General features: G+C 42.0%; 1 protein-coding gene across 3 annotated transcripts in view; it reads right to left on the reverse strand.

Annotated features, from left to right (window-relative positions):
• Positions 1-14,842, reverse strand: part of antxr1d (ANTXR cell adhesion molecule 1d) — a 38,114-nt gene that overhangs the window by 2,945 nt on the left and 20,327 nt on the right. For 2 of the 3 annotated variants that reach the window (XM_061689545.1, XM_061689544.1), the window contains exons 10-17: positions 14,078-14,176; positions 13,090-13,159; positions 9,331-9,409; positions 8,998-9,093; positions 8,868-8,906; positions 7,539-7,637; positions 7,292-7,456; positions 7,125-7,205 (exon numbers count right to left, since the gene is read on the reverse strand). In XM_061689545.1, coding sequence (XP_061545529.1) covers positions 7,125-7,205; positions 7,292-7,456; positions 7,539-7,637; positions 8,868-8,906; positions 8,998-9,093; positions 9,331-9,409; positions 13,090-13,159; positions 14,078-14,176 — 728 coding nt within the window. Of the gene's footprint in view, positions 1-7,124; positions 7,206-7,291; positions 7,457-7,538; positions 7,638-8,867; positions 8,907-8,997; positions 9,094-9,190; positions 9,249-9,330; positions 9,410-13,089; positions 13,160-14,077; positions 14,177-14,842 lie in introns of those variants that run through there. The other variant, XM_061689546.1, reaches the window with a different exon arrangement.

A 14,842-nucleotide genomic window follows, 5' to 3' on the forward strand; every position in this document is an offset into this window, starting at 1 on the left:
TGTTTGGTATAAGGAGAAATAATGGGAATCCCAGAAGGGAAAACGAGCAAAACTTGTTTTAAATGAAGACAATTATTTTGTTTGTTTTCTTTTTTTTTTTTTTACAAGCGAAAGGGAAACATCGATTCGTGTCGAGATTTTATCTTAAAGGCCATATTGTCCAGCGCTAGTTTTGACATTCTTATTTGTACGCTTGTGTGACAGTTAAGAATGTTCAAATGTTACCTACATTCACAACAATTGCATTGTTTGGCATTTAAGGTTTTAGTGTTTTGCGTTTTTGAGTGAATGAACGGCGGCGCAGCTAAAAGACGGCCTAAGCGAGTCGTGTCCCAGCTTGTGCTGACAGAGGCGAGAGTGTTCGAGGGCGGACAGAGATGCGCCTGTCTTCGCTTCACACCTGCACCACTATAACAGGGATGCTCGCAACATTAGGCACACACACTTACACCGGCTTCCCCTTTCCTCCTTGTGCTGTGACACCAAACAGAAAGTGCTTTATGTCTTATTATGTGTTTGGAACATAAAGGGGCATTTCTAAATATGCCCACAATAGTTAACAGGGGGCGCTAATCATGATTTACAAGGCAGCAAAGAGTGGGTCGCTTCTCTTATTGTTCTCATTGATGGCTGGTTGCAAAGTCGGTGTTGTTGTGAAGGATGGAGAGGGGGCTCTCTGTGTCCTTGGTGGTCTGATTATAACACCTTATGAAACAGAGAGGCCCTAAAGTCACACAGGGGCCATTTAGATGGCCCGACCAGCAGTAGCTTTGTGGCTTGAGGGGCGCCATTGTGCGAGTGCATGTATATGAGGGGGAGGGGTGTGGGGGGCGTAATTGATTGGGGTCAGCCTGCTCAGGGAGAGGAGGGCTGTCAGGGGGGTGACTGCCGGGGTCTTGTCACCGGGCTGCGGAGAATGGGCCAGTTTGGGAGCAGCAGAGCAGCAGCACAAAACCAGTGAGAGCATATGGACACAATGAGAAGACAAGCTCATGAATATGAGTGTGAGCATGCCTCCACCACAACATATGGCCTGAATGGACCCTTTGGCTCATGAATAAACAGAGACAGCAAGGTTCGGGAGGAGGCGGTATAAAGAGCACTAAGAAAAAGAAATTAGTCTTTAAAAGAAAATTATTCATACCCTGACAACATTTTGAGTGAAAGTGAACTTTGTTGAATGTCTGGAAATGACACTTGTTCAAGAGATGATTGAACATTTTGAATATTGTGAAACAGTAATCCATGACAATATCACATCTTGGCTGGATTATTATACTGCACTTTATTTTGAAGTCAGCCAGTCCTTCCTCAAACCTCTCCAGTAGTCTTAAAATGCTGCTGCTCGTCTCTAACTGGAACACGTAAGAGGGAGCACATAACCGCTGGCCTCCCTGCGCTGCCTGCCTGTGCACGTTAGAGTTCTTTTAACATGCTTTTATTTGTCAGCTGACTAGCCTAGCTGCTTCTTGAGGTATCGAAGTCTAAATGGAAGTTCTGAGGGGACAGAGATTTTTCTGTTGCTGGTTCCACACGTTGGAATGACCTCACTCTGCACACTAGGCAACTCACCATTCATTTTCAAAACTCATCTTGAGCCCCATTTTTATTCTTTGCCTTTCAACTACGCATGAGACACTGCTTTTGTTTTTCTATTTTATTGTTTTTTTACTTCCATCCATCCATCCATTTTCTGAGCTGCTTCTCCTCACTAGGGTCGCGGGCGTGCTGGAGCCTGTCCAAGCTGTTATCGGGCAGGAGGCGGGGTACACCCTGGACTGGTTGCCAGCCAATCGCAGGGCACATAGAAACAAACAACCATTCGCAGTCACAGTCATGCCTACGGGCAATTTAGAGTCTCCAATTAATGCATGTTTTTGGGATGTGGGAAGAAACCGGAGTGCCCGGAGAAAACCCACGCAGGCTTGATTTATTGTTTTATGTTTTCATGTTTTATATCTCACGTTTGATTTTAATTTGTGTACAGCACTTTGTTTCAGCTGTGGTTGTTTTTTAGTACTCTATATAAAAAAAGCTGAATATTCACCATATGAACCTCAGAGGAACTAAACAGCTCCAAATGTTCCACACTAAAATAAATCAGTATTTGTAGTATTTAGTATTATTTTTATTATTTTCCCCCAAAATGAGTGGGTTGCCGCATCAGGATGGCCATGCGAGTGAGTGTGGCAAGCTAAAAGTCACAGCAATGTGTAATCTTATTAAAGTGGATTGTAATTCAATAATTTAATTAATATCTCTAAACACAACTTCTTACAGTCTTTCTTGTGATTTCCAGCTAAAAGACACCTATGCAGCCCATAAAAAATCATACATTGAGAATTTGAGCTCAACTGCACATCACACTATGCTTCCCTGTTGCTTTGTCAATGTTTGTCACAGATTTATTTCTCCAGTCTACTTCCAAATCTCAATTTGTTATTTTAGGAAAAAACCCAGAAACACCTCCAGCATTCCTCGCGCCACACAGTCTGTTTCCAGGCCTCAGGACTTTGTCCTTCACACATACATTCACACACAGGCGTGCACATACACACACACGTGATCCAGTCAATATGCTTTGCGTACACATTGGTGGCCATTACAGTAAAGACGAACTTGAGAGCGGAGACACGCATCTGACCTGACAGCTCTGCCTGTCACCAAGCATGCACGTAAGCAAGCTGTTCCACACTACACTGTACTGGCCTCCAACCTAAGATGACATATTTACAGTCGTGCTCAAAAATATTGGCACCCCTCTCGTTGCCGTTATTCATGTTTACATCCGGGCTTCTACTAGTAACAGAAAGCCCGGATGTAAACATGAACCATGAATGACAGCATTGACTCTGAACATTCTGTGGATTCTACAATGTAACCCCCCACAGGCAATCACGCTTGCGGGATATCAACCGATGCAGTTGGGAAGCCAGCATGATTGTCAGTCATGATTGTCAATGACTGTACAAACGGACAGACAACAGGTTGAAAGGACAGGCAGTTAGCAAGTCCACCTGTGTCTCCTAGCACCGTGTAAAGAGTGTGTTAAAGGTACCAGGAGACAGGCCAGCACACCAGTAGAGATGTAAAGCAACCCTAAATCAGTAAGTCCGCTAATCAAATGTGTTGGGCTCTTTTCTTTTGGCTAGCACAAATCCAACGTTGCACTTGGCATAACACTGAGAGGAGGTGGGCTAGACTAGTTTTGGTAATTTCGTGGACCGGCGTACACCCAGCGAATTTAAAAGTTGAACGTCTGCGCTGGGCTGGGTCCTACCTAATCGAAGCGGCTCGTCTCACTCCCTTTAAAAGCGTGGCGACATCTCTATATGCAGAAGAGATCCACGTGATCCGTACGTGACTGGAGCTTGAACGTTAGCGGGTACCCTTATTGAATACAGAATGAGCTGGTGAAAACCACTTGGTGACCTAAATATGTCCGCGGACCTCATGATTCTATCAATCACTACCTAAGTACAGTTCAGTTGTATTTAACTTTTAAGTTCAATACATTTGCATTTGATCGTTGAGAACTGTTTCTTTTTAAACATTAATATAGGAACAATTTTAATATTACATTTAAATTGAATCATTATCCAAGTACATTTTTGTAATTTTCCTATATTTAAGCTCAGTATTAATGTTCAAACTGTCCAAAATTCTACGGTGACATACAATAATAATAAATATACTCTTTAGGAATAAAACCTGCGCCTCATTTTCGATGAACACTTAGCCCAACTATGGTACTGGATGTTGGTCATGATGGTGATACTTGAAAAGCTAAGTATTTTTTTAGATGGTACCCTGTGTAAAAAGTCTGGGAACCCTTGCTCTAAGGGAAGCAGTCGCTGGGTGCGTGGAAATACGGTATGTCCATTGCCAAAGAATGATCTGGATCATTATGAGTTAAGCATTTTTTGAGTATCCAGAACCAAAATCAGATCATAATCGAAACTTAAACAACATTTCTTTTGGTTATGTGCAAATTCAAACTTTTTAAGTTACACGAGTAACAAACATAATGTACATGAAAGATTACAAAATTAAACACAGATTTGATGATGTTTGACAACTATCATTTAATCAGCCAATTGGGCTGGTTTTGTGATTGTCTAGCGAGCAGTCCAAAATCAGCTGGGAGAGACTCCATCTTTACCCTGAATAGGTTAAGCGATGGATGGATGGATGCTTTGGACGTGTGGCAGACATTAAAAGTCGGGCCTTAAACGCTACAAGAGGTGAGTGATAAAATGTGTTGGATGAAATTAGGGCGAAGTGAGGCATTGAAGCAAAGTGATTGGTTGACAGACAGAGGGAGGGGTAGGAGGCAGAATGGCAGGATGGCGGTGGACCCTCTGGTCTCTGCCGTGCTGTGTGACGGAGCATCCGTGCCATCAGCTGTGGGACAAAAGAAGGGAATCTCTTGTGTCACAATATGGCTCGTGGCCTTTAAACTGCCCATCTGTTTGTGTGACGCTCACTCGGCAGTGCTGACACAAAACTTACATTGACAAGCACACGCACACACACACACACGCACACACATATGCAACACAGACATAAAATGCAAAGACAACAGTGTGTGGCAGAAAGTGGCAGCACGCTGATGGCCGTTTGCAGATGCAGCGAGGTAAAAGTAATTCGGGGAGAAAGCGGGACAAGCACTCCCCTGAATAGACGCTCAATAATAGATCCAGTTTTGCTGGGCTTTTTGCCACCTTAGTTTATCCGTCTTTTAAAAAAGCCATCTTTTCACCAAGTAAATAGTGTCTGGGGGCTTGTGGAGGTTTCTGACATGTGCATTATGTGTGACTGCACAGGGTGGCATTACTTGGGGAGGGGCAATGTGTCCCAAAATAATAATAAAAAAAATCATTCCATGAAATAGTTTTGTATGGGGAATTTGCACCCCCTTGTGGAGTCCCGGGAACATTTAATTGGCCTCAGCATCACAAGCCTCAACCACACAGTTGGGGAGCACATATCATACAAGGACCTTATAGATAATTGTGCATCAAGCGAGGCCAGAAGGCAACACTTTGGAAATAATTCAACAATCTCATCAAAGAAAACAAAGCCAAAATTATTGTAATAAAGTTCCCTTCAGTTTTTTTTTCATTTGTGCAATGCAAGATGTTTTTTAAATTCTCTGTTTGTTTCCTTAATTCTGCAGTCATTATTCTTTGCTGTTGTTGTAATCTTATTTGTTTATAATTCAATATATTGTAAAAATAATATATGGTCCAGTCATTTTTTCATCTTCAGTATGTGTGTGTGTGTTAGTAGGTTGCGGGGGGAGACGTCAAAGGGGGGCCTCAAACAGCATCCCAATCTAGCCAGGACCACCGGTGCCTGGGGAATTTATTCAACTTCAGATTGGGACGGTGTTTGTAAAATAATTTTTGGAATAATATTATTTAAACAATGATACCCGTATATTCCAATTTATGTGTAAAAGTGGAACCTCGGTTTACTAAGGATGACGTTTTTACGAATGACGAAGTTAACAACTCAATTGTTGTTGTTGACACACTATTTCCACGAACAGTCTTTTCATAGCAGCGGAAGGCTCAGTTTTGCTTTTTCTTGCGCCGCGTAAAGATCATTGGCTCTGTGTGTCACAAATTGCAGGCATTTTTTTTTTTTTTTTTTTTTTTTGCTCTATATTAGCCCACAGTATGGCTCCAAAGAAAGTAAAAAACTGCTAGCAATAGGTGCTTTTGCAAGGCTTACCCGCTTTGAAGGGCCTCATTTACGGGATTGGTTCTGTCAGTGCCACAGAGAAAAGCTTCTATCAAAGAAGGAGGCACCGGTCCCAGTACGAGCGTGTTTCAGGAGAGATTAAAGTCTGCCCGGGTTCCACCTTCGGCTACGGTACGAGAGCTGGCTGGTGATAGTTAGTGAGGCTTTGTGGTCTTCGTGCCAAACATTGGTAAGCTATGTAAAATGTTTGGTCGAAATTTATTTGTGGTTAACACTCCGTGTTCACAGAAGCGACATTTTTTTTTTTTTTTTTTTTAAATGCATATATTTGTATAGAATCAGAAAGGGTTATAGTTTAAAGTAGTTTTGGTATTTGAATTTAATGCATGCAAGCGCTTTACAATGTCAGACGAATGTCGTTTAATGATTTTGCCGCCATATTTGTCACCACTCGACGCTTAACTGACAGCAGCTCTTTGAACAGAAGTCATTACAGTCTTCTATGTATGCTACGCCATTCAGCAGAATCCTGGTCTCACTTGCAGCAGAAGTGCACACCCCCTCCCCTTTCTTCTCCTTTTGTATATATGTGAAGAGTAGTTTCATTTTTCTCAGTTAATGGGGCATGAAGGCAGTTGTGCTCATTGTTGGGGAATCTCTGTGAAGTGACTGTGAAAACCTCTAGAAACTTCTGTCCTCACAAAGATGAATTGTGCAGCTCAGAAGATGGAAAAAAATGTGACAAACTGGGGATGAAGCTACTGATGATGACTTCTTTTATAGACTATAGACGCAGACTGTTACATGCTGAAGAAGAAGTGACACTGGGGACAAATTGATACATTTTCCAATGTTGACTAACAATGACACTATTGACAACTGCAGATGTTACGCCATGGCAACCACCATGATGTTGAAAACATGTCCTCAGGGTTATAGGGGTGCATTATGAGGGTCCAAGGTTAGAAAACAAGCAACGCTTTGCTCTAGCCAGTTGTGTTACACTTTTGTGTGACACACAATGATGTCACTGCGGCAATGGTGGCCGACAAGTATGGAAAAGCTTTAGAAATGTTAAGTAAAAAGTGAATGTTTTCACAACAATGGGAGCATTGATGACATGAGCAGGATCAGAAGGCCATTTACACACATTCAATGTGTAAGAATGAGCTGCTGCTGTTGTGTGTGCATGTTGCACACCGTCACATTGTCTCTCTGCAACGGGACCACAGATGTTGTCTATCTTTGTGAGCATGATGAAAACACTGTCTGCCGCAGAGCTTTTAAGTGGTTGCTACCCACCCCCCAAAATATCCATAATTATAGTCATGCATCAGTCATAATGGCTGTGTCTGGTGCACACATTTTGTTTTTGTCGCATGCTAAATGAAGAAGGAAAGCAAGCGAGCACTCACCTGGTCTCCAGGGTGAGGCCGCATGAGAGAGACTTGGTCGTAGCCTCTTCTAAACAGAGCCCACAGAGCGTCTAGCTTCCCCTGGAAGGGGGGAGGGGCACACGCACATAATTCATTAAAATACTAAACATGCCTAAATACAGTTCATGCATAATTTGAAGACAAACCTGAATGGGCGTGTACCACCTCCTCTGCTGGGTGGGCCGGCGGTTGGGTTTGCGAGGCTTGGGCTCATAAGGCTCAAATTCCTGCTCTGGCATCTTGACGACAGCGTTTTTTGGTTTGTCCAACTTCGCACCTTCCTCAGTGGAGCCCTTCTCTCCCCAGCGCACCTGCATGAAACACATCAACAACAAATTACATGCGTTACACCTAAGAAGTGCTGAATATGTCCAAGTGTGTATGTGTGTGTACCTCCATGCGTTTAATGCCCCCCACTCCTCGTCCTCCGTAGTAAGAAGCATCCACTGTAGGCCACCTCTTTTTGGGCATCCCATCTTCATCGTCCGATTCCTTTGAGAGGAAAACTCACTTATAGCATTCCCAAATCACAGTCTCCAATTAAATAAAATACAGTATGTTTGCGATAATCCTTGAATGTTCGAAAATTGTGAAAGCAGTGAAAATGAGCATATCAAGTCTTAAACGTCTTGGGTGGGGTAGCATTTAAAATAAATAGCATTTTTCTTTTATCATCTAACATTTTCCGAAAGTTTATGCCTATCCTTTAATAAGGCACTCACTGAAATACAAAGCGCCCGAAGATAGCTGGGACAGGCTCCAGCATGCCCGCGACTCTAGTGAGGATAAGCGGTAAGGAAAATGAATGAATGAATGAAATACAAAGCCCTATTCCAAAAGAGTTAGGATGTTGTGTAAAATGTTAATAAAATCAGAATACAATGATTGGCAAATCCTTTTCAACCTATATTCAACTGAATACATAGCATTCATTCATTCATTTTTCATACTGCTTATCCTCAATTGGGTCGTGGGCGTGCTGGAGCCTATCCCAGCTATCTTTGGGCAAGAGGCGGGGTACACCCTGAACTGGTCGCCAGCCAATTGCAGGGCACATATAAACAACCAACCATTCGCACTCACATTCACACCTCCGGACAATTTACAGTCTTCAATTAACCTACAATGTATGTTTTTGGAATGTGGGAGGAAACCGGGGTATCTGGAGAAAACCCATGCAGGCATGGGGAGAACATGCAAACTCCACACAGGCGAGGCCAGATTTGAACCCGGGTCCTCAGAATTGTGAACCGGATGTCCTAACCATTCGTCCATCGTGCCGCCAATACATAACAAATATAAGATATTTCATGTTCAAACTTAATAGTTTTTTTCTGCACATATTCACTCATTTTGAATTTGATGGCAGCAACACCTTAATTGGTTGGGCCCTAGTTTTAATATTACAGTGGTTAACCTATTTATATACTTGTACGATCCGTCAAATCCCAGCTCCGTGTGACTGCTGTCAAAGTGTCCTTGGGCAAGACAGTGAACCCTAAATTTCTCCCAGTGGGCCTGGCAGTGCCTTGCATGGCAGCAGCCCCCCACTGGTGTATCAATGTGTGGGTGAACAGGTGAATATGAGCCTCTATAAAGTGCTTTGGGCACCCTGATGGTGTAAATAAAGCGCTCTCCATTTACCATGTTCAATTGCACAAATAATAATAATATTTTTTTTAGATAGATAATAATAAGGATCAGCATACTGTATATACTTACAGGTTCTGGGGGAGGTGGTGGGGGAGGTTCTTTGATGACCTGAAGGTTAAAGAAATAAAAATCATATTAATGGAATGGGCCAAAAAGAGTTGTTTTCAAATGAAGCTAAAATGCTGATGTGTGAACTTACCACAGTGCAGCAGAGAGGCCAAAACCACCACATAAGCAGCAGGGCCAACAGCAAGAACACCACCAGCAGTGAAATCAGCACGATGGTGCCGTCAAACTGTACAAATAACACACACAGCACGACAGCGGTGCCATTAGCCCAAGAGAAAGTGAAATGGAGCCAAACTTATGCCGCTGTGCATTCTAGTACTCACAGCCTCCTCTGATGACACACGCAACAGAGGAGACGTCAGAAAGAAGAGAGGAAGAGGACTGGAGGAAATCCAAAAGAAGTTTTGAAAGGAAAAGTGAAGTTTATTAAATAATAGGTCAAAGGTGCGCGTAATGTACTCACACATTCAGTAGTTGTGATGTGAACCGAGCTGGTGATGTAGGAGATGCCCTCATTCATGCTCACCTGCAGGTAGATCACCCTGCAAAACACAGACGCAACACACCCATCACAACTAGGTCTACTGTTCATGCTTGTCTGAGGCACCCTGCAGATTCTACCAAGTGCTCTGTCCATACTTGCACTCTCTAAAACCCTGACAGGGACACTTTCCCAAAATCCACAAAGAGGTCAAGGGAGTTGTCTGCTTTACAGACTTAATCTACTCCGCACAGAAACCACAAACCTGAAATTTGAATGATGTCTTATTTATTTGCAGCTATGATATACTTTTGGGCGGGTGAATTAATGATTTATTTTTTATTTTTTTGCAGACGCTCGATCTTGGTGAGAATTTACGTATGAATGATGAACTAAAACTGTTCATCTTTAAGAATGGATTAAATGGCCTTTACAGTACAAGAGAATCATCCAAAATTCTGTCTTTGCATTGAAAAATGATCACCATTAGATTTGCAGTCTTTCAGATTGCCAACCTGCATTTTAGGACATCTAAATTTGAAAAAAAGGTCTTAATATTGTAAAACAAAATGATTTCAAAAAAAGGTCTTAATCCTATTTTGTTCAAAAGTATTCTGTGCATGTAAAATCAGAAATTTTATCCAGATTTGATCTAGATTGGACTAAAATTACAAATATGATTACATCCCAGGATGCACACTTACTTACTATATATAATGTATTGCTATCACAACCTTCATACATGAATGATAAGAAACATAAATGTAATAATAATACAACAAACATGAATCAAAAACCTACACAATTGTGTCTGCTTGAAAAATCAATAAAATAGCCTGGAGCTTTTTAAACTGACATTTAGAAACACAAATAAAACTGTCTAACGAAGTTTGTGAAACGATGTAGATTGCACATTAGGCAACAGTTTTAATATAATACAAACAATTGGATTCGACATTGAGAGAGAAAACACAGAGGTAAAACAAATAGCTCTTTTTTGATGGCTGAATGGATGGATTTGTTTGTCAGAGACCAAAACAAAAGATGCTAGCAGCCAAATTGACAAGTCGTGAAGGAGGCAGCTGCAGATTGTAGTTCTTGGTTAAGGGAAAAGAGGGGAGAAAGGCTTCTTGTGCCTTGCTTATGGTTTAGGGGGACAGAGACAAGGGGGGCATTGAGCTTTGGGTCCACATTTGAGGAGAGGGCGGTGATGTGGGGGGGAGGTCACTGCAAAGTGGGGTGTGGATAGAGAGCGTGTGGGGGGATGGGATGAAGAGGACCTTTTCTGTCTGAAATCCCTTCAGCACTATCACTCCCTTCTGAGACCCCATAAGACCCCCCTTTTCACCATCACCCATTGACTTCCTCACCCACCAACACTATGTTTGCCCTATACATACCCTCTATAAAACTCTGCCTTGACTGGTGCTGTCACCAACTTGAGAGGAGGAAATCGGCAGTGCAGGTGCCACTCCTAGATTTCCCCCGATCAAATGGTCAGGGGACATGCTGCTATCAATGTCTATCAATCATCATCTCCCCACTATACAGTATGTGTCTTTGCCCTGTGTTTGTGTGTGTGTTTGTGTCGTCGCATCCGGAAGGATTGCAGTCAACACAGATTTGTGTGAAGACAGCATCAATGACTTCATTCTAAGAGACAAGGCTCGGATAGAAGAGGAGATTGAGGGGCTTTGAGGTTTGGTTGGCAGCCTAAAGATCTTCCCAAAAGAGTGGAAGCGGATATAGCTGTAGAGGTGGGGACGTATTCATTCTTTCACTTCCTGTAGGTGAAATGAATCTGACTGCAGTTGTACTTAATGTTGTGAGAGCACTATGAGTATTCCTCCACACCCCATCAGGCAGCTGTTGGGCTCCTCTCTGGGCCCTTTAGCCATTCACAGCTGACTACCTCTTTAGAAGAACGCAAGGGTGTCAAACAGTGCTGACTGTGCACTAATGGGCTTCAGCTAAGTGGAAATATTTATGCCTTCAGGCAGTGTGTGATGACGCACCACATTCTCATCTGTTCTCCCCCCAAAAAAAGCTATTACGACAACAGTGGAAGTGGCTTCAATCTAAAGGCATGGTTATTTTCTGTCTGGCCATTTTTGTAGATTAATGTACCAAACAGAGTACTATTTCTAACAGCACATGGATATGTGAAATATATCTCGGTGTAACCTCAGTTCAATAACAAATCGTTTTATGAAAAATTTTTCGGGCAAATATTTCGTCGGTTCCCAAATTATGCTTCCTTACATCTATGTGGAAGGAACGCTCTCTTGTGCTTTCTCTCACACCGTGTAAACATCGTTCACTCTGCACGTCAGGTATATTAGTTTTTTTTTTTTTACTGGAAATTAGTCCTTAGTATGGCCAACAAGAAAGTGAAAAGTGCCACTGATTGTGCTATTAAGAAGCTAAAATTTGTGGAATGTAACATCTGCTAAAGAATGAGAGACTTCAGCTGCTGTGCACGGCTGGTTGAGAGACAGGAGTGTGAGCTACAAGGAGAGTCAACACTCACTCGACCAAGCCATTTAAAGGCATATCACGTCAATGTACTACAATGTGTGTGCGTGTGTGTGTGAGAGAGACAAAGTAAGAGAGAGAGACTTTTCTTAATTGCGCTTCATAAAACTAGTTTATTTCTTTACATTCTCTTGTGTGAATGATTAGTCACTGGTGCAGCGATTCATTTGGCCAACTTGCAGACTGTGTGGGATCAGCTGCCACTCTGTGAAGGTGCGAATATAAGTGTGAATGGTTGTCTGTCTCTGTGTGCCCTGCCATTGGTTGGCAACCAGTCCAAGCGGGCGTAGTCTGTCTTTTGCAGGATGTCAGCTGGGATAGGCTGGAGCCTATCCAGCCTTTGCGCGACCCTGAACAGGATAAGCTTCGAGGAATTGAACTGATCCCAAGTGACTTCTTTCACATTCCATGTGTCACATGTTAGTATACAGTATTATATACGTTAGTATAAAGTTTTGCAGTAAAAGACATATAATGCAGAATGTAGGAGTCTTCATGGGCCACAGTGAAAAATCTAATTTCTCTTTCCAATTTCAATGTGTGAGGAGTGTTTCCCTGTGAACAAACTACTTTGCAGACGAGCTCAAAATCACACAAGAAATCTGAGTGACAGCACCAAGACAGATGATGTCTGGGAGGTGTCTGAAGCCGCAGGGCAGCAGTGTATAATTATGCACAGGACTCCGGGGCAGCAGGGCTGGGAATGCTGCTGGGCCTCGGTCCACTTGGAGCTCAGCCCAAAGCCGAGCTCTGTCTTCCCCACTAGAAAATGTCCACTCGCAATCACAGAGGGCAGGGCTGCAAACGCTTGGAGGAAACTTTACACTCGCCGGACACCTCTTCTCACACTTTCTCTCTCCTTAAAGTGTCAGCCACAGTTTTGGGTTACTACACAGATAGGCACACACACTCATATTTACACACATACACAAAGGGGTGCTCTGAAGGTCTAAACCAGGAGGCGCTCATTAAGTCGTGTTCCTGGGCTCTCCTCCTGTGATTGGTGTCTGCCTTCGTTAGCTGTGACAAACTCTGATTGATCGCACACGCTCAGTGACTTTGGCCAAGATTTTTTGAAGGACAAGTGGTGTGGCGTCTACATCAGCCTCACGCAAGGAACTGGCAAAGATACGGATAGCTAAGTTTGGCCTCACTATATATATAAAAAAGTCTGAGGGAAAAAATCCCAAATGATGTGCAACTCACCTCCCCGCCTCTTCGATAACAGGAGCAGGACAGAGAAGGAATGTATCCTCTATTCCGGCTGGTCTCTCATCTGCATAGAAATTAAATCATCTTGTTTAGACAAGGAATATGTTCCCACTTTGCTGGTAGCCTACTGTAGGGTGAAAAATCCCAAATTGAAGGCCCTGAGGTTAGACTATTTTGAATTTGACCAAAGTTTAAATAAAAAAAAAAAAAAAAAAAAAGAAAAAAAACTTCTGAGTTCATGATGTCAAATGAGACGTTACCATGTTCCACAGTGAATTTTTGTGGCGCTTACTCCAAAAGATGGACTGACGACAACAAGGAGAACATTGTTTATTTATGTAAAGATGCCTGTCACCAAAAATATACCAACCTTTAACAAGGGAAATCATAAACAGCGGAAACCCGAAAATCTGCGAATAACTGATACTCATTTTAATTGCACTGAAAAAAAAGTAAAAAAAAAAAATATATATATATATACATACACACACACACACACACACACGCATATATATTTTCTTATCCACAAAAATACTTGAATAAACAGGGAAATGCCACCATCAAGTGTTTCTCATGAAAATCATGAGTTGGTCAAATAGGTGAATCTGTGGGTGCTGAACCACAAATATGCAGGAATCCACTCAAACAACCAACCAACAAACAAACTTTGGTGTATGTATGCAGGATCAGAATCTGACACTAAATTGAATCTGGATCTTATCCAGTTTAAATCTAACATGGAAAATCCAGTTAAGTGTGACGTTTATCATTGCCAAATCTCATCAGATTGTTGTTTTGGGAGTCTCTCCTAGGACCTTTTTACATAATGCTCCCGGATAAAAGATGGTGGTCTTGGTCCTAAATTGGAGCAATTGATTTGTTGTTTTTGCAGGTGAAAATTCATATACATTTTTTTCCCGTATTCTTTCAGTCATGCCCAACGGTGATGTTGACTTTGAATGCGTCTGCCACCACAACTTACCTACAGTGTGTGTGTCATTTAGTTTGAAGCTGCAGAGGACCTGGTCAATATTTCTGGCATGGAGAAAACCATTTCCTCTCACCACCACCTGAAAGCTCTCTGAGAGAAGAACACTGCCGTTATTTTATTTCATATACAGTGGGTATGGAAAGTTTTTCAGACCCCCTTAAATTTTTCATTCTTTTTTATATTGCAGCCATTTGCTAAAATCATTAAAGTTCATTTTTTTCTCCCATTAATGTACATACAGCACCCCATATTGACAGAAAAAAAACTGAATTGTTGAAATCTTTGCAGATTTATTAAACCTTGGCCAGATATGTGCCTTGCCACAATTCTGTCTCTGAACTCTTCAGGCAGTTCCTTTGACCTTTCTCATTTGCTCTGACATGCACTGTGAGCTGTAAGGTCTTATATAGACAGGTGTGTGGCTTTCCTCATCAAGTCCAATCAGTATAATCAAACACAGCTGGACTCCAATGAAGGTGTAGAACCATTTTAAGGATGATCAGAAGAAATGGACAGAACTCGAGTTAAATATGAGTGTCACAGCAAAGGGTCTGAATACTTATGGCTGTGTGATATTTCAGTTTTTCTTTTTTAATAAATCTGCAAAAATTTCTACAATTATGTTTTTTTCTGTCAATATGGAGTGCTGTGTGTACATTAATGAGGAAAAAACTAACTTAAATTATTTTAACAAATAGCTGCAATATAAAAAAGAGTGAAAAATGTAAGGGGGTCTGAAAACTTTCTGTACCCACT

This window comes from Phycodurus eques, chromosome 11 (assembly GCF_024500275.1).
Source record: "Phycodurus eques isolate BA_2022a chromosome 11, UOR_Pequ_1.1, whole genome shotgun sequence".
NCBI classification, from domain to species: domain Eukaryota; kingdom Metazoa; phylum Chordata; class Actinopteri; order Syngnathiformes; family Syngnathidae; genus Phycodurus; species Phycodurus eques.